Source organism: Podarcis melisellensis, assembly GCF_964234715.1.
Source record: "Podarcis melisellensis genome assembly, chromosome: W".
Taxonomy (NCBI): Eukaryota; Metazoa; Chordata; class Lepidosauria; order Squamata; family Lacertidae; genus Podarcis; species Podarcis melisellensis.
The window spans coordinates 15,032,669-15,052,781 of record NC_138535.1 but is presented as its reverse complement, the minus strand read 5'-3'; the positions used below and the strand labels follow the sequence as shown (position 1 = coordinate 15,052,781).

Genomic DNA, 20,113 nt, shown 5'->3' with positions numbered 1-20,113 from the left:
AGTCCCCGAAGCGCCCTCTCCAATTGCATGGAGCCCAGAGAGCCCTGTTATTTCCCCCGGAGCTGAGGGCAATGAAACAATCGTTGAGATGGCTAGAGCACCGGTGGCGGAAAACTCATTCTGAATCGGACCAGACACAGGTTAGAGCTCAATGTTGAGCCTACCAAGTGGCAATGGCGACGACGAAGAAGACTTTCTTCATCGCCTCTATTGAATCTGCAGAAAACAGCAGCAGGGGACTCTTTCAGGTGGTTCACAGTCTAATGGAACCACCTTCGTCATCGGGCCAGGTAGGGAACCCAGGATCTCCTGCAATGCTTTTGCAAAGTTTTTTGCAGATAAAGTCGCTCAGATTCGGAAGGAGGTAGACTCCACCGTGGAAGCAGGGCCGAGGTGGGAGAGTGCTGGAGTCCTGTCTAGTCATATTATATGGGATCAATTGCAATCTGTTACCTCCAAGGATGTGGACAGGCTGCTTGGACGAGTGAAACCAACCACCTGTCTTCTTGATCCTTGCCCATCCTGGCTCATAAAAGCAAGCCGGGAAGGGCTGGGCGATGGGCTCTGCGGGGTGGTGAATGCTTCCCTCTGTGAGACCCACTCAAAGAGGTGGTCATTAAACCGCTTCTTAAAAAAGCATCTTTTATGGCCAACGATCGCTCAGTCTCAAATCTTCCATTCTTGGGCAAGGTGACTAAGTGGGTGGTTGCTGAACAACTCCAAGCATGCCTGGAGGATTCAGACCATTTGGATCCCTTCCAATCGGGATTCAGGCCTCACCATGGGATGGACTTCATTACAGACTTACCAGCCTCAAGGAAACAGACAGTAATATGGGTGGTGGTAGACTTGTTTACTAAAATGGCGCACTTCATGCTGTGCCAGAAGCTGCTATCGGCCCAAGAAACCGCGCAGATGTTTGCAAAACATGTGTTTAAGCTGCACGGGTTGCCGTTGAGAGTGATTTTGGAAAAGGGGGCACAATTTACCTCGCAGTTTTGAAGGAAGTTAATGCAGCTTTTAGACGTAGAGGTGTGCTTGACCTCGGCTAGGCACCCACAAACCAATGGCGAGTCAGAGAGAACCAGCACTACGTTGCAACAATACCTTCGTTGCTTTGTGAAATATCAGCAAGAAGACTGGGTAGACAAGTTGGGACTGGCAGAGTTCGAGTACAGTAATGCAGTAAATACGTCTACCCAGCAGACTCAATTTATGGCAAACCACGGAAGACACCCAAGAGCATTTCCAGAGCCATGAAGCAACTTGTCGGTGCCAGCAGCGGAGCAGTTCATGGAGGAAATGCAGGCTCTACAGGAACTGCTGAGGGAGAAACTGTTGGTTTCTATTTCCCTCACTGAGCAGCAACTGCAGTTACAAGACATTGTTTTGCATTCCACAGTCCAAGTTGTGCTCTGAAGAAATCCCTTTATGGTCTCAAACAGAGTGCACGGTGTTGGCACACTAAACTCACTGAAGTATTGTTTTCTCTAGGTTTTAAGCAAGGGGAAACTGATCCATGTATATTTGTCAAAGAGGAAGGGCAAAAGAAGCTGTATTGATGATATTTTGTTCTTTTGGAAGGATGTCACAATGTACAATAACGCCCTAGCTCAACTGAAAGAGCACTTTGACATGAAAGATCTTGGTGAGGTAAACAACTACCTATCTCTGGAAATAGAGAGAGATCAAGATGGTAACATTCTAGTACACCAGTCACGGAAAATTGCTGATGTGTTAAGCAAACTAAACCTGATGGATGCTAACCCTGTAGACACACCGATGACAACAGGTTATCAGGTAGATGACACTGAAGAAGCATTTTCTGACACTACACTGTACAGAAGTGTGCTAGGCAAACTAAGCTTCATTGCCAGATGTTCAAGACCAGACATTGCTGTTAGCTGTAATTTGCTAAGCAGACAAGTCAACAATCCTACTGTTAAGGATTGGAAAGCTCTGAAACGCATAGGTCGCTATTTGAAAGGCACTATGCACTACAGACTGAGATTTAACAATCAGAAGTCTGGTGGTCTTGAGATATTGCAAGTTTTGGAAGTGACACTACAGACAGGAGAAGCACGTCTGGAGTTTGCTACATGTACAATCAGGGTCTTTTTGATTGGTCATGCAAGAAGCAAACAACAGTTAGCTTAAGTACTTGTGAAGCTGAACTGAATGCACTGTCTTATTCACTTAAGGATTGTGAATGGTTGTTACAATTGTGCAAAGACATGAAAATTCCTGTCAAATGTCCAATCCAGGTTTACCAGAACAACAAAGCATGTTTGGCTTTGCTGAATTCTGAAGGCTGTAAGCAAAGCACGAAGCATTTGCAATTAAAACTGCAACATGCTAGGGAATGTGTTCAGAAGGGACTCGTAACGGTGTCCTATATGCCAGGTAATGAAATTCCTGCTGATGTATTGTCCAAGGTTGTATCAAGGGATCAACACTGTACCTGTGTGCAGAAGTTGGGTTTGTACTGCTATTGTACGAACATGCTGCCCAGTGATGTTCACAGAAAGGGGGAGGATGTTGGTTTCTATTTCCCTCACTGAGCAGCAACTGCAGTCACAAGACATTGTTTTGCATTCCACAGTCCAAGTTACTGTTGGGTTCCCACGGGAAATGGGGAGACTGGATGTGACGTACACTGGTTTCCTGTTTTTCACTGTTCTCTCGGTTTCTTTGTTAGAGAGACAGGTTGCTTCTCTGCTCTCACAGAGGCAAGATGCATGTTTGTATTCTCTCAGCATAGAGTGGAAATAAAGTTAAGAATGTGGCATATACTGCTTATCCTTCTGCTGTGTGGACTACTCTGCTTGGACTCAAGATAAGACGAGCCTGTATCAGCTTCAGATGGGCTGAAGCTGGTCAAAATCTCACAGAAACTAGGTGTGGCTAAGGCCGTGTACAAGAAGAATGCTGATGAACATAGGCAGCAGGGTGAGGAGATCGAAGTGGGGGATAAGGTGTGGATGTCAGCTAAAGACTTGCCAACTAAGGGGAGGTGGAGGAAGCTAGAGCCAAGAAGGCTGCGGCCATTTCAAGTGGTAGAGCAGGTAAATCCTGTATTGTTCAAACTTAAATTGCCTGCCTCAATAAAGACACACCCTGTATTCCATAGGACTTTTCTGTCACCATTTGTTCCTGCACACCAGTACCAAAAACTTAAGCAGGCACCTCCACCTCCAGTCATGGTGGAAGCCCAAGCGGAGTATGAGATCCAGGAAATATTGGATTTGAGGATTTGAAGAAGGCAGTTGAGGTATTTAGTGTCCTGGAAAGGTTATGCTGCTGAAAATTCCTGGGTACGAAGCAAGGATTTGCATGCCCCTGACTTGCAGAGGCAGTTCCACCATAGGTACCCCCACAAACCCAAACCCAGAGGGTGGAGGGAGGAGGCCGAACCCAGTGAGGAAGAAGCTGAGGAGAATGAAGAATGGTGGGAACCTGCATCAAGAGAGCCCTCCATGGCAGGCAATGAAGCAGAGGAGGAGGAAGGGGGGCTTAGAGGAGGGGGTGATATCAGAGAAGCGGCTATTCTGACAGGCAGAGAAGAGTCAGAGGGAGAAGAATCAGAGAGCAGCAGGAATCTGCTTTCTTCACACACAGAGAGTAAGGGAAGCTTATCTCTCCCAGGAATACAGCCTGGCAGCTCTATTAATAGAACAGAGCAGAAAGAACAGGACACAACAGAGGGGGAGGAAGAGATCGAGGGGGTAGAGACTACAAGAACCCGTAGTGTCAGGGAACTGACGTCGGAGCCAGAGGTGGAGGCAAGGCTCCCAAGCGATACTGGAGAAGGGCCCAGCAGGGAGAGAGGGAGCTCATCGGCTGGGGAAGGAAATCAGCGTAACACCAGGGATAAAGGGGGGCAGATGGGGGAATCGGCGAGGGGGCTCCAGGACTCCTCGTCGGAGACCAGCGGGGAGAGCACGGGTCCTCCGCTACCCACACCCACCCTGCGCAGAAGACTTCCATGCAGGGAAAGTAGGCTTAGACCTGGCGTCAAAGAACTTCTTTGCTGGAAGAAGTTCAAGAAACGCCCACTGACGGATTCTGCTAGCGACTGAAACAGCCACGAAGTGAAGGGCTGTCCAGCCAGGAAAAGGTTTAACCAGGCAACCTAGCCAGGAGTGGCAGCAACTTACGCACGAGTAACCCCTAGAACCATTACAGCAATCCGTCAGTCACTGACGTTGCTTGTGCACAGCGACAGGCAGGCAGCACCATGAGCCAAACCGGAGGAGCCGGCGTCACGGAGCAAGCAGCTGGAGTGCAAAATCTGGTGGAGAGGAACCGAGATTTGGAACAGCATGTGGCTCTGCTGACGGCGCGGCTAGACGAAAGGCGGACTCAGGATGCACAGGTCAGACCCACCCCCGTCGCAAGGAAGGTACACAAGTTTGGGGGGAAGCCCCAGGACTATAACGTGTTCCGAACGGAAATAGAGTACGCTTTGGAACTGCGGGAATGGATCAGGGGCCCGGGAATGGATCAGGCCCCTAATGGCGACACAAAATGCTGCCTTGAAGGACCTTAGGAAACTCTATGGGGCGATGGATGCAATGTATTCCAGTAAAGTGGAGCAAAATGTGACTCGACGGGAATTGATGGGGTGCAAGCAGGGGAGCCAATCAGTTAGAGACTACTGGTCGCGTTTTGCAATGTTGATCCATATAACCCCATATAACCATTACACGTAGATTGAGTCGAAAGGCGCATGTCAGGGAAAAGGAGGAAGTGGAGGCTTTCCTGTGTTGGCCAGAAAAGGAAGCCAAATCCAGCAACTGACTCAATGGGCAAGGAATGATTAATGGAGCTCCGACCGGGAGTTATTTTAATTGACCAATAAATCTGAAATAATTAACTGTCAGAGGTCGCGTCATGTGTGAGAGAGACATCAAACCTGACACTGCAATGCGCTCTACGTGGGGCTACCTTTGAAGGTGACCCAGAAAGTGCAATTAATCCAGAATGCAGCTGCTAGACTGGTGACTGGGTGTGGCCACCGGGACCATATAACACCATTCCTGAGAGACCTGCATTGGCTCCCAGTATGTTTCCGAGCACAATTCAAAGTGTTGATGCTGAACTTTAAAGCCCTAAACGGCCTCGGTCCTGTATACCTGAAGGAGCGTCTCCACCCCCATCGTTCTGCCTGGACACTGAGGTCCAGCGCCGAGGGCCTTCTGGTGGTTCCCTCACTGCAAGAAGCAAAGCTACAGGGAACCAGGCAGAGGGCCTTCTCGGTAGTGGCGCCTGCCCTGTGGAACACCCTCTCATCAAATGTCAAGGAAATAAGCAACTATTTTACTTTTAAAAGACATCTGAAGGCAACCCTGTTTAGGGAAGTTTTTAATGTTTAATGTTTAATGCTGTAATGTGTTTTTAATATTTGGTTGGGAGCTGCCCACAGTGGCAGGGGAAACCCAGCCAGATGGTTGGGTATAAATAATAAACTTATTATTAATTTATTATTATTATTATTATTAATCATCATCATTATCCCTTCAGTTCTTTCTGATAGGCCAGAATTGCAAAGTCAACACAGGTGGAAGAGTCCACATGACGAAAGGGGACACAAAACTCTGCAACACGGACACTTTTTTCTGGTAGTACATTTTTAAGGTGTCATGCCTAGGCAATGGATTCTTTCTTGCAGGGGGTTGGACTACAGGACCTTTGGATGCCTTCCAAAACTACAATTCTATAATTCTGTCTTCTTCTTAGGAAATACAGTAACAATCCTTCATATGCAAAGCTATCATTTTTAAAACACTTTCTACAATATGGATGTATTGGAAACCCACTCTGATTTCTAAAGAAAGAAACATCTTGAGTTTCTGCACATTTTGATATACTAGGCTAGAGGAGTGGTGTTGATGTTGGAGAGAACATAAAATAGACAGCAAGCAATACATTAGAAAAAAATGCAAAAAACGTTACCAACAAAGGGAGATTGGCAAAACAAGCTGTGTATCTGAAATTGGCAGTGGAAATTAGACAACAACCAAACCAAAAACTTAAAAAAGAGTGGGAAAGTGTAAAAAAATATTTGGCATAACATTGTTCTCAAATCAAACCCTTGATATATTTCAAATAAATTTCACAAAGTCAAAATGCAGATAAACAAGTTATTTATTATGTATTAAAAAGACAATAAAGGTAAACAACACAATTGAAAGGAAAAATAAGATAGAAAAAGCTGCAGTGAGGTGGTGGGTAGTCACGGGTGAATAAATATGGATATTGTTTGGTTTACTTATGTATACATTATATGTTAAATTATGGATTGGAATATGTAAATAATTAACAAAGGAAAATTTAATAAAAAGCATTTTAAGAAAACACCAAAAAACAAAACTGCAACCCTTCCATACTGTTGAGGGTCCTTTAATTGCTGTTAAGTAAACTCTGGTGCACGTGCTTCCCTTATCTTGCACCTGCAGGTCTTACAATTAGTGTTTGAAAGTCACTGTGACCTGACAACAGGCCAAGGGTGTGGTCATTCTTGAGTATATTGAGAGGGGGCTGTACATTGCCTGTTTGCTTTGGTGCAAGGAAGCTCTGCCAGATTGATACTGAACTCTGTGCTGTATGTATGCTGTGAGGTGTACTTCTTTGCATTTGAAGCCTGTACTTTATGTATATAGTGTATATAGTAAAAAGGTAAAGGGGACCCCTGACCATTAGGTCCAGTCATGGCTGACTCTGGGGTTGCGGCGCTCATCTTGCTTTATTGGCTGAGGGAGCCGGTGTACAGCTTCCGGGTCATGTGGCCAGCATGACTAAGCCGCTTCTGGCGAACCAGAGCAGCACACAAAACGCCGTTTACCTTCCCGCCAGAGCAGTACCTATTTATCTACTTGCACTTGGATGTGCTTTCGAACTGCTAGGTTGGCAGGAGCAGGGACCAAGCAACAGGAGCTCACCCCGCTGCGGGGATTCGAACCGCCAACCTTCTGATCGGCAAGTCCTAGGCTCTGTGGTTTAACCCACAGCGCCACCTGCCTCCCTTAGTGTATATAGGAAACTGCCTTAATGCTTTGGATCCGTCAGTAAAGGACTGAACTGACTGAAAAGCCTCAAAGCCTTGAAATAAAAAGCCAGGAAGCTCCCTCCCCACCTCAACACTGTGATCTTTTAACTCTTTATTTTACATTAGAAATGGAGATAAGTATGTGGAGGGTGGGTGAGGATTTCTAGATAATGGAGAAACTACTGAGGAACTTGCGAGCCCGTTTTGTGGGAGAGCTGGCTATTCCTTTTCCTTGATAATAAATGGGTGGTGGTGACAGTGGCAGGTGAGAGGAAGAAGAGGAGGACCTGGAGTTTTGTAGATTTGTAGAATTGGAAGGAACCAAGAGCCCTTCAACGATTCTCTCTCCCTACACACACACTGCATTGCCAAAGCAGCCAGCAGACTGAGACGGGCTCAGGAAAGACTATGGGAATGGACAAAGTGTGGGCTGCACAGATTGCAGAAGCTCCTTTTCCCTGCTTCCTCTATGCTGCTCCCAACCCAGGCTGCCTGCCTCCCCTCTGCTCCAACAGCTCCTTTGCAAGCACAGGGAAGCTGTGGCAGCCTCTGCAGCAGCCACTCTTCCTCCTCTTCCCTCCGTGCCTCTTCTTCGTCATCCATTTGCTACCCACACACCACCATGCAGTGGCCTTCCTCTGGCCCAGGCAGCCCCTCCATCCTCCTCCGTTGTCCCCCTCTCATTTCCTTCAAGACCCCAGCCCTGCACTGGGTGGGCTCACCAGCAGCCAAACAAGAAGCAACTGCCCTTGCAGCACAGCACAAGGCTGGCGTGAGGATGCAGCAGGTGTCCCTCCAAAAATGTGCCTCTAAAAAAGTGCACCTGGGGCCACAGCGACGGTAGCTCCGCCCACGCTGCAAATAACTTTTAATGTAAATAGCATAAAGTATGCACATCATAATATGTAAATAATATTCAAGTGTCTTATCCTTTACAAACACAGGTTGGGGAGCTGCTATGACAGTGAACATAGAAAAAATTACAGAGGACTAAACCAATCAACTTACCATGTTTGAGCTTGGAAAGCATAGATTTTTCAGCATCTACTGATGCACTTTTGCCTACCAATAACCGCTTTGCTAGATCTTTTTTGTAAAATGCCTCAAAAACATCCTTTCCTGTAGAAGACAAGTTTATTTAAAGCTCAGTTTGAAGTCTACATTACAATTGTCTCTCTTTAAATTACAGATCAGCAACTTGTGATTCCTGGATTCCATTTTAGCTCCCTAAGGCAGAGGTTTGCAACCTTTTTGAGTCCACGGCTCCCTTGAACAACTGCATTCTTTCTGCAACTCCCCTGTGAGGAAATGTGCTCTGAGCCTCAGAAGCCCAGTTATGTCACCTCTTGCCTGCAGAGCCAGCAGCCCCTCATCCCTTTTCGAACACGCTCCCTTATGGAGTGTTCCCTCAGCCTCCTCTCCTCTCCCTCTCCTTGGGAGTCCTACAGCAGCCATCGCAGCCACCCCTGGTCTCTGAGCTGCTGCCCCCAGCCCCAAAGAGCTGTCTTCTCATGCCACCCCACAAGGGCCTGGGAAGAGGATGCCCCCAGCTTTAGCAGCCTGACGGTGACTGGCCAAAGGTGAATGCGAGGCCACCATTTTATTCACCTAGAGAAGCAGTGGGTGCCACCAGGCCTGCATGGTGGAAAGGCTCCCCTTTGGAACAGGGCACTCAGCTCCCAGGCAGGCATTGCACACAGCAAGCACAAGAAAGGCCAGCATAGCGCCTGCCTGGCTGGCCTCCCACTTGTCCGTCCGTTCCCAACAGCAAGGTCTGGTGGACTGACTGGCTGTGGTCTGAGTTCACCTCAGCTCCTAGCAACCAGCACTCCCTACCCAGCCCCAGAGGCACCATTCGCCTGGAGAGCTTGTAGCCAAAGCCACTGCATCAAACAGCCATGCAATCCTTTGGGAGGCAGAGACATGAGAGGGCATCAGAGGAGGGAGGGAAGGAAAGAGGGATGGAGGTCACTGTTGCCCGTGGCACACCTGATCATCATTCAAGGCACCCCAGGTTGTCACGACACACTGGTTGAAAACCACTGCCCTAAGGGGAACCATTGAGCATCAACCATTCCCAAACCAACTCAGATGTATGGGCTTCCTAGCAGCTTACTTTGAGAAACGGAAGGTTGAATGGGAGTGGAGTGTTTGACTCCAAATCCTTATTATTTCCTCAAAGTAGCTCTACAATACAAGTAGCTGCTGTCCATGCATTCCACCTCATCCCCACCAACTCTTTAACAAGTTAAATAGCTTACAGATTCATAAAACACCTATGTGTATACAGTCATCCCTGTGAGTTAAGGGCAAGGAACCAATGTTATGTGACCTTGAGTAGTTAACTAGGGCTTAACCCTCATTTCTGCAGATCTAACCCAAAATAAAAGCCATTCTACTAGCTAAGAAACTGGGAGAATAGCAGTTAAACTTTGAATTCATTCAGCCTTATTGAGCCAATTTTTGCTGATATGTGCAGGTGTCTAATGCAAATAGGAAGTCCAGCTCTTACCATAGATGAACCTAAATATAATCATAATTTTATCCAACATCTTTTCAAGCTCTTCATCAGTAGCCTCTTTGTTTCCTGCACGAAGCTTTGAATCCACATACTTAGCTGAAGGAAAAACAAAAACAAAAAGTGATCAGATTTGAAATTGCATGCTTAAACAAAGTCTTAGTCTTACTCTAGACAAGGCTAGTGCTCTGCAAACTCTACTGGCCCATTGCCAGGTCTAACAGACAAGTGCCATGCAGACAACAGACTTGCCGTTCCCAAATGTCACATCATTGTGAAAAACAAAACAGAAGTTAATTCTCTGACCATTCGAAAGCACCATAATCTTCAGCCTCCTTCCTTGCTTGTAAGTATACCCTGTTGGGATGCAGCCAAGGAATCAGAGGCAATTGGCAGGCCCCCAGCTGGCCCCAGCCCACCGGTCGAACTCCACTCCTTGGATCAGCATGAAACTGCAACCTGAGCTTCAGAAGCTTTCAGAAGCTGAGCATGCAAGCCAGCAGAGTAAAACACTTCGCAACAGAAGGGAAGGGAGAGGCATATGTGAGCATATTTACAGTTTTATTCAGCATACATCAGGACAAAGGAAAACATGTCTTCTCCCCTTCGTGTCCAAAGCAAGGCAGGAAAACAATAGCCATATACAAACGGAAGTTCCCAGCAAACTGTGCTGGAGTGTAAACAAGCATGTGACACACAACAGTCATCCCTTTTAAGGTGGAATGGAATATTCTAACATACCCAACTATTAAATGACAGGTCTGATTGGAGGTTGAGCCCCACACTCCATCTCAAATTCAGCTAAGGGGCTGCAAAGCTCCATCAGAGGAACTGGACTGATTTGTTAAACTCCAATACTAAGAATTTATCTAAAATGTATAATTTGCTGCTGAAATGGAACACACAGGATGAAACGGTGAAATCAGCTATGATTAAATGGGCACAGGATATCGGTGATGATATTATGTTTGATGACTGGGAACAGTTATGGACCACCGGTATTAAATTTACGGCATGTAGTGCCTTGAAAGAGAACATAATGAAAATGATCTATAGGTGGTACATGACCCCAGTCAAACTTGCAAAGATCTACCATTTGCCCAATAACAAATGCTGGAAATGTAATGAGGCTGAAGGTACTTTTTACCATCTTTGGTGGACTTGCCCAAAGATTAAGGCCTACTGGGAAATGATCTATAATGAAATTAAGAAAGTCCTTAAGTGGACATTTGTAAAGAAACCGGAGGCTTTTCTCTTGGGCATGGTCGGCCAATTGGTACCAAAGAAGGATAAGACATTTTTTATGTATGCAACCACAGCAGCAAGAATCCTGTTGGCAAAGTATTGGAAGATGCAAGAACTACCTACTCTGGAAGAATGGCAGTCGAAGGTGACGGAATATATGGGACTGGCAGAGATGACCGGCAGAATCCGTGACCAGAGGAAAGAGACAGTGGAAGAGGACTGGGGGAAATTTAAAATATATCTTAAAAATTATTGTAAAATTGTGGACTGATAAGATGTCAAGGGGTAAGAAACAAAGAATTACAGCTGTAAATCTTAAACTTTAAGAAAATTTAAAAGGGACTTGATTAAATATTGACTGATGAGTTGCTCGAAAAAATGGCAAAATAAGGATGTGGCGAAGGGAAGGCATGGGGAAGTCAAATTTTTGTTGTATGTCTTTGATGTTTGTGTTTTGTTTTGTATTGTCTTTAATATGTGTAAAAACCAATAAAAATATTATATATAAAAAAAAGATTTGTTAAACTTTGAAATATAGCCTTGTACAAGATATCTGTTAGTTATAATAAAGTTAACTGACAGTTCGGTTCTTTAGTTTATTGTTCTACCCAGAGGCCAAGACAAACTTGTAGCAATAGTATTTAACAAAATACAGAGCATACACCCATAATATAAGCCGACATCCATGATGTAAGAGAGAAACCAGAGATACCCAAAAGCAAAAATCTAACTTAATTTCAGTTTAAACATCTGAATCACCAAAACAACTTATAGCAATTTTATCTATTTCATTTTTCCTGATTATTATTATTTTGCAGCCAGTGCATAGAGAGCCAGTCTACATTACAAAGCTATTATTATCACTCAAAAGAAACTGAATCATTTCTGGGACTTCCTGAGAGGAATCAAGTAGGTTGGTCGCAGCTTTTGGAGCTCCCCCAAAGCTGTAATTAAGCGGTGACTAATTACAACAAAGGGACGCGGGTGGCGCTGTGGGTAAAACCTCAGCGCCTAGGACTTGTCGATTGTCAGGTCGGCGGTTCGAATCCCCGCGGCGGGGTGCGCTCCCGTTGCTCGGTCCCAGCGCCTGCCAACCTAGCAGTTCGAAAGCACCCCCGGGTGCAAGTAGATAAATAGGGACCGCTTACTAGAGGGAAGGTAAATGCCGTTTCTGTGTGCTGCGCTGGCTCGCCAGATGCAGCTTGTCACGCTGGCCACGTGACCCGGAAGTGTCTGCGGACAGCGCTGGCCCCCGGCCTCTTAAGCGAGATGGGTGCGCAACCCCAGAGTCGGACATGACTGGCCCGTATGGGCAGGGGTACCTTTACCTTAAGTACAACAAAGTTACAGAGATAACAGGAATAAACTCCTAGGTACTCCAGATGGATTGCTCACTGAAGAGGGATAGAGAAATCCCATCAGAAGGGTGAGTGAACCAGAAGTTCAGGTCAGGTGAGTTTGCTGGCCAATCAAGCACAGTAATCCCATGGGCATTGAACCAGATTTCGGTACTTTTGGCAGTGTGGGAAGGTGCCAAGTCCTGCTGGAAAATGAAGTCAGCATCCCCATAAAGCTTGTCTGCGGAAGGAAGCATGAAGTGCTCCAAAATCTCCTGGTAGATGGCTGCGTTGACCCTGGACTTAATGAAGCACAGTGGACCAACACCAGCTGATGGCATGGCTCCCCAAATCTCTTTTCTGATATGAGCAGCTTTTGCATCTCATTTGGAAACCAAGGACCCAGAGTCTGGAGGAAGAATGGGGAGGCACACAATGCCAGATGCTTGAAGTCCAGTGTGAAGTTTCCACAGTCTGTGTTGATTTGGGGACCTGAACCCCACAGAGAATTTATGGGGCATTGCCAAGAGAAAGATGAGAGACATGAGACCGAACAATGCAATACAATGCAATACAATACAAAATGAGAAGCAGAGACTGGAGGGTGGAGCAAGGCAGGTGGAAGGAGGCCTTGCCTGATGAAGTCTCTCCCCTCACAGTTCTTCCTCCAGGCACAGCTTCCTTATGAGACGACCCAGGGCCAGGGGGTGGGGCAAGGCAGGTGGAAGGACGCCTTGCCTGATGAAGTCTCTCCCCTCACCCTGGTCTTCCATAACACCTCAGCAGTGCCACAGGCTACGCCGCATTGAGGCAGTAATTGATGCAAAAGGGGCCCAAGCCAAGTACTGAGTACATATGCATGCTTCTACTTCTCAGAAGTCCAATATTGCTCTATTTACAATCCTTGTTTTGCTGATTTCATTTAATATTCTAATTTTCTGAGATTGTTAAATTGGGGTTTTCATCAGTTGTATGCCATAATCATCACAAATATAACAAATAAAGGCTTGACATACCTCGCTTTGCATGTCATGAGTCTATCTCATATATAAGTTTCACCTTTTCAGTTGAATTACTGAAATAAATGAACTTTTCCATGATATTCTAATTTTCCAAATTTCACTTGTACTTTTGAAACTGCTATAAACCACTAAAGTAATTAAATAACTACTCAACTGTCGATAAACATGTCAATCTGAAATATGACCCTAAAGCTGGCTCAAAAAGAGTAGTAATTGAAGGCTGATTGTAAAACTGCTATCCAATAGTCTAATTTATTTATGGTAATGAGAATTAATGGTGGCATTGCACTAGCTGTGGCAAATGGAATGCTAAGGAGTGTAGGAATGTGTTGACTTTGAGCAAGTTCCTCTAGCAGCACCCATGATTGCAAGTATGTCAACTGCGGTGGATTTGCAAAAATTACTTCATGGGCAGAGAAAACAATTAAGAATTGAGATGCAGAAGATAATAATAAGCAAATCTCTGAATAAAGCGGAGGCCAGTGAGGAAGTACAGCCCCTGAGAAAAATTATTGGAGATTTGTCAGATCAGGAAGAAGGTCTTACACAGTTCCCTGAGGGTCACAGCCATGCCTAGAGGATGGCTCAGTGCCACTGGAAGTACAATCTGGAATGATTTTAGAAGACAAAGCAACTAAGACTCCTGCAGTAGCTGGAATGCTGGAAGGATCAATGTAATGCTGGAGCCAGGATGTTTAGAGCCAAGATGTTGAAGAACAAGATGTTCCAGGACTTCCGGTTGGCGCCAGCGCTTAATGGCGGTCCTCCCTTCGAGCTCCGGAGGAGGACTGCTTCACGAGTTCGGGTCTGACAGCTACGGCGAAGCGGGGACCCCCAAAAATCACAGGCGCAGAAGCCTGTGAGCAAGGAGACTCGGTGGGCACCATTTGTGCCCCCCTTTACTGCAAAAGAGCCTTTTTAAAGGCTCCGGAGCGGCATCGGGTGTGCGCGCGGTGCTGAGAGTCGCTACCCAGCCCGTGGAGTGAAGCCGCGTCGTCATGAGCAGAGAGCGCCGATTCCTTCCTGATATTGGAAACTGAATTTGAATGCCCGTAAGTAGGATTGAAAGGCTTACTGGGACTTTAAACTTCATTTAAAAATTTGGCCGAAAACGGGAAAGGTAATAATTAAGGAAGTCTGCCTTTCCCGGATTGCATGACAGCTAAAGCAACGAAACTACAAAGCTGCAATTGGGTGAAAAATTGATTTGAAAATTGTAACCTGGACATTGAACTTGAACCTCCCCCTAGCAAGCAGGAGCAAGGGGGAAGATAAGTGGATTTTGTTTAACCTGCATGGAAGAAGTAAAGGGGAAAAAAGGTTTCTGCCGTTTTAGACTCTTGGAACGGACTGCCTGAGTAGGGCACCGAGACAGTGAACTGTCATCTGAGATTTGCTACAAAGTTGGGACTTTATTTGTTACAAGTTTGAGACTTTCACTTGAAACTATTAATTGACAGTTTTGATACATTGGAGGATTGTTGCTAAAAACTTTTTCTTTGAAGACTCTCCGTTTCTTTGTTCTCGTGTTTATTGGATACTTTGAATTACCCCCTCTAGAGGGCTGAGGGGTAACAGTTGCAAAACAGACTGTAAAAAAAACAAGTCAGTGGATTTTTCCATCTAAAAGCTGCTCCTGTGGGAACAACCTTGGGACATGAGTGGCCCACCAGAAGAGATAACAACAAGAGCTAAAAGTAAAATCGCACAAAAGAAAAGGGGCTCAAAATCAAGCCTACTGCCAGCAGGTGCAGCCGGGCAGGAAAAAGTGACAAATATACCCATGGATCCAGTGACACAAGCATTACTTAAAATAAATGAATCTTTAGAAGTTTTGACAAAGCAGAGTACAGAAAATACCAAACAGCTGACAGAACTTTCAACAAAACTAGATCTGAATACTAAAAGTATTACATCTAATACAGAAACTATAAATAAATTGATTGAAGAAAATGCCATAACTCGGAAAATTGCTGAAGAAGCTAAAACTACTGCTGAAACTACACAGGAGAAATTGGCACCAGTCTGTAAAAAGTTGGATGAACATGATGCAACCTTGTCTTTGTGGGACCTACAGAGGAAAGAGAGAAATTTGAGATTAAGATTAGTCCCTGAAAGTGAAAAAGATAACTTGGTGGACTTTCTCACAAAAGAGTTTTCGGAATTTTGGCAGGTAAACTTGAAGGAAGAAGAATTTAAGATAACAGCTGCCTTCAGACTGGGCAAGAGACAAAACAGAAAGAGCCCAAGGGATTGTCGATAACTTTAAGATCCAAAGAGGAAAGAGACAAAATATTAAATCTACATTATCAGAAAACTTTAGAGATCGAAGACGCTTATGTGCAGATCTACAAGGACATCCCTAAATACATTTTGGAGGCGAGAACTCACTGCAAAGACCTGGTTGACCTGCTGAAAAGTAACAATCTACCTTTCAGGTGGGAATTTCCACAAGGTTTGTCCTTCAACTACAAAGGAAAGAAAGTAAAAATAAGAACAGTGCAAGACAAAGAACAATTCCTGCAAAGAAACGAGGAGGACCTTCAGAAGGGAGTGGTGGAACTGACTTCAGAAGCAGATATTCTAAATTTAACATTTGGACTGAAACCACAGACAGAGGGAGAACAGAAGCAGGGAGCAGCTGGAGGAGGGACTAACTAAACAACAAGATGTCTCTGCAATTTCTAAGTTGGAACTGTAATGGCTTGAACCTTCCCAGAAAAAGGCGTGAGGTTTCTCACATTTTGAAAAGAGAACAATTGGACTTGATTTGCTTACAAGAAACCCACGTGACCAGGGCACACAGAAAATTGCTTATAAATAAAAGATTAGGACAGGAATTTATTTCATCAGACAAAGTTAAGAAAAGAGGAGTGGTGATCTACGCAAAGGAAAAGTTGGCCCCAAAGCTGATTTTTAAAGATGAACAATTGGCAATTGAAATATAAGTCCAAGGAGAAAAATTTTTGACAGTTGGAATTTATGCACCAAACGAAGGGAAGGCAGAATTCTTCAAGAAGTTGCATGAGACTTTAATGGACTATTTGGATTATAATGTAATTATGATGGGAGATATGAATGGTGTGGTCTCCACAAACATGGATAAAGCACAAAGACAGGTGGTCTCCAAGGATGGGAGATTACCAAAGACTTTCTTTGAAATGACTGAAAATATGGATTTGATTGACATTTGGAGAACAAGGAACCCTCTGGAAAGAGAGGGAACCTTTTTCTCTGAAGCAAACATGACATGGACAAGAATCGACCAAATATGGGTTACTAGTGGGATGGCTCCAAAGATAAAAAAAGTAGAAATCTGCCCAAAGACTTGCTCCGACCATAACGCCGTAAAGATGGAGATGAAATTAACAACAGCTGGCTCCTTCAGATGGAGAATGAATGACACCCTATTTAGAGATGAAGAGATTTACAAGAAGGCCCCAAAAACTTTGAAAGACTATTTTGAGATAAATCTGAGGACAGATGTCGAGAAAAGAATAATCTGGGACGCAAGTAAAGCCGTGATGCAAGGTTTACTAATACAACAGAATTCTTTAAAGAGGAAGAAACAAAACGAGAAGAAAGATAAGATCTTGGAAAAGATGAAAGAAGGAGAAAAGAAATTGAGGTCAAAACCAAAGTCTCATGAGATTTTAAGAGAAATTAAGTTTTACCAGATGCAGTATATGGAATTGATGAATCAAGAGATAGAATGGAAAATTAAGCAAATGAGACAAAGGACATTTGAATCAGCAGACAAATGTGGGAAAATTCTAGCATGGCAATTGAAGAAGAGACAAAAATTGAACACAGTTACAAGTTTGGAGGTGGAAGGAAAGAACATTTATAAACCAAATGAGATTAGTAACTGTTTTCAGAGCTACTTTAGAAGATTATATGCAAGAGGGCCGGAGAATGAAGGAGAAATAGACGATTTTCTTAAGAAATATGGTTTACAAAAGATTTCACAACAAAGTACAATGGTTTTGAATGAGAAAATAACAGAACAAGAAATAGAGGGTGCCATTCAAAATATGCAATTAGGGAAATTTCCAGGACCAGATGGGTTGACCTCCAGATATTACAAGGCTTTGAAGGAATGGTTAGTACAACCGCTGAAGGAGGTCTGCAATGAAATTTTAGAGGGGGAAAAGGCACCGGAATCGTGGAAAGAAGCATTTATTACACTTATACCAAAAACTGAGACTGAAAAGAACCAGATAAAGAACTACCGCCCTATATCATTACTTAATGTGGATTACAAAATATTTGCTGACATTTTGGCAAAAAGATTAAAGAAGGTGTTGGTGGAAGAGATTCATAAGGACCAGGCTGGCTTTCTCCCAGGGAGACATTTGTCAGATAATGTGAGAAATATAATTGACATTATGGAATTGCTAGAAGTCAACATTAACACGAAGGCGGTATTAATATTTGTGGATGCGGAGAAAGATTTGATAATATTTCCTGGAATTTTATGAAGAATCATCTCCATGGGATGGGGGTAGGCCAAAGGTTTGAAAATGGTATAGGTGCAATATATTCTGAACAAAAAGCGAAATTAATTGTGAACAATGTGGTTACTGAAGAACTTCCTATAGAAAAGGGGACACGACAGGGGTGCCCAATATCCCCACTACTTTTTATATCTGTCCTGGATGTTTTGTTAAATATGATCAGGGGGGACCAGCTGGTTAAAGGAATTCAGGTCGGAGCTAAACAATACAAACTGAGGGCCTTTGCAGATGACTTAGTATTAACTTTACAACAGCCAGACACCAGTACGAAAAGAGTTTTAGAACTAATTCAAGTTTTTGGTCATGTAGCAGGATTTAAGTTGAATAAGCAAAAAACTAAAGTTTTGGAGAAAAACTTAACAAATGCTGAAAAAGAGAGATTTCAAAGTGAAACTGGATTAATGGTGGCAAAGAAAATGAAATATTTGGGGATTAACATGACATCTAAGAATGTGAACCTATTTAAAGATAATTATGATAAATGTTGGACAGAGATAAAGAAAGATCGAGAAATATGGTCAAGTTTGAGACTTTCCTTGTTAGGCCGAATTGCTGTAATTAAGATGAATGTATTGCCTAGAATGTTATTCTTGTTCCAAACATTACAGATTGGTGATAGAATGGACTGTTTCAAGAAGTGGCAGAAAGATATATCTAAATTTGTCTGGCAGGGCAAAAAGCCCAGAATAAAATTTAAGATATTAACTGATGCAAAAGATAGTGGGGGGTTTGCCCTGCCGGACTTAAAACTGTACTATGAATCGGCACCTTTCTGCTGGTTGAAAGACTGGCTACTTCTTGAGAATACAGACATTTTGGATTTTGAAGGGTTTGATAATAGATTCGGTTGGCATGCATATATATGGTATGACAAGGTAAAAACTCATAAAGGATTTAAAAACCATATTGTCAGGAAAGCACTATATAATGTTTGGATTCGATATAAAGATTTGTTGGAAAATAAAACCCCTAGGTGGTTGTCACCAATGGAAGCTAAGGAGGTGAAAAAACTTAATATAGAATCCAAATGGCCAAAATATTGTGAAATATTGGAGCAAGAGAGTGGAAAAATCAAATTACATAATTTTGAGAAAATGAAGTCTAAGGTACGAGATTGGCTTCATTACCATCAAATAATGGAAGTGTTCAAACAAGACAGGAAAATTGGCTTCCAGGTGGAGAGATCAAAACCAGAAACAGAACTGTTAGAACCCAATACTAAGAATTTGTCAAGAATGTATAACCTGCTGTTGAAATGGAATACATTAGATGAGACAGTCAAATCAGCTATGATTAAGTGGGCACAGGACATCGGTCATGATATTATGTTTGCTGACTGGGAACAGTTATGGACCACCGGTATAAAATTTACGGCATGCAATGCCTTAAGAGAAAATATTATGAAAATGATTTACAGGTGGTACATGACCCCAGTCAAGCTTGCAAAAATTTATCATTTGCCCAATAATAAATGTTGGAAATGTAACGAGACTGAAGGTACCTTCTACCACCTTTGGTGGACTTGCCCGAGGATTAAAGCCTTCTGGGAAATGATCTATAATGAAATTAAGAAAGTACTTAAATGTACATTTCATAAGAAACCAGAGGCATTTCTCCTGGGCATAGTCGGCCAAGTGGTGTCTAAGAAGGATAGGACGTTTTTTATGTATGCCACCACAGCAGCAAGGATTCTTTTAGCAAAGTATTGGAAGACGCAAGAGCTACCCACGCTGGAAGAATGGCAGACGAAGGTGATTGACTATATGGGACTTGCGGAGATGACCGGCAGAATCCGTGACCAAGAAAAAGAGACGGTGGAAGAAGATTGGAAGAAATTTAAAGTATATCTTAAGAACTGTTGTAAAATTGAAGAGTGCTAAAATGTCAAGGGAAATGGAAAATATAGAATTATAGCTGTAATTGATTAAGTATGAGAAGAAGCTAAAAAAGAAAATAAGTAATCAGACAATTGGTGTGAGGAGTTGTTGAAAAAACTTTAAAATAGGGATGCAGAAAGGGAGAGGTAAGGGGAAGTCAGGGAAGTAAGGTCTATGAAAAGGAGGTTTGAAAGTATACATGTTTATATGTTTTGTTTGTTTATGTATTGTGTGTTGTTTTGTTTTTAATTTGTGTTGGAAAACTAATAAAAAAAATTAAAAAAAAAAGAACAAGATGTTCCAGAGGGGGAAGAGACATGTGGTAGTGATAAGTGACTCTTTACTGAGGGCAACAGAGGCAGTAATGTGTGGAGGAAACAGGATGTCACGGGAGGTGTGTTTTCTGGGTGCAAAGATTCATGATGTAACAGAGAAGTTGCCAAGTCTTATAAAGCCCAATGACCACTACCCCTTCCTTCTGATTCACGTGGGTGCTAATAATATTGCCACACACAGCCTGCAACACATAGCAAGGGACCATGAGACACT

The 20,113-nt window shown here is 43.6% G+C and overlaps 1 protein-coding gene across 2 annotated transcripts in view; it reads right to left on the bottom strand.

Annotated features, from left to right (window-relative positions):
- Positions 1-20,113, bottom strand: part of LOC309361138 (cullin-4B-like) — a 210,889-nt gene that overhangs the window by 27,654 nt on the left and 163,122 nt on the right. Inside the window, exons 11-12 of one of the 2 annotated variants that reach the window (XM_081896094.1) lie at positions 9,561-9,665; positions 8,057-8,167 (exon numbers count right to left, since the gene is read on the bottom strand). In XM_081896094.1, coding sequence (XP_081752220.1) covers positions 8,057-8,167; positions 9,561-9,665 — 216 coding nt within the window. The remainder of the gene's footprint in view (positions 1-8,056; positions 8,168-9,560; positions 9,666-20,113) is intronic. The other variant, XM_081896095.1, reaches the window with a different exon arrangement.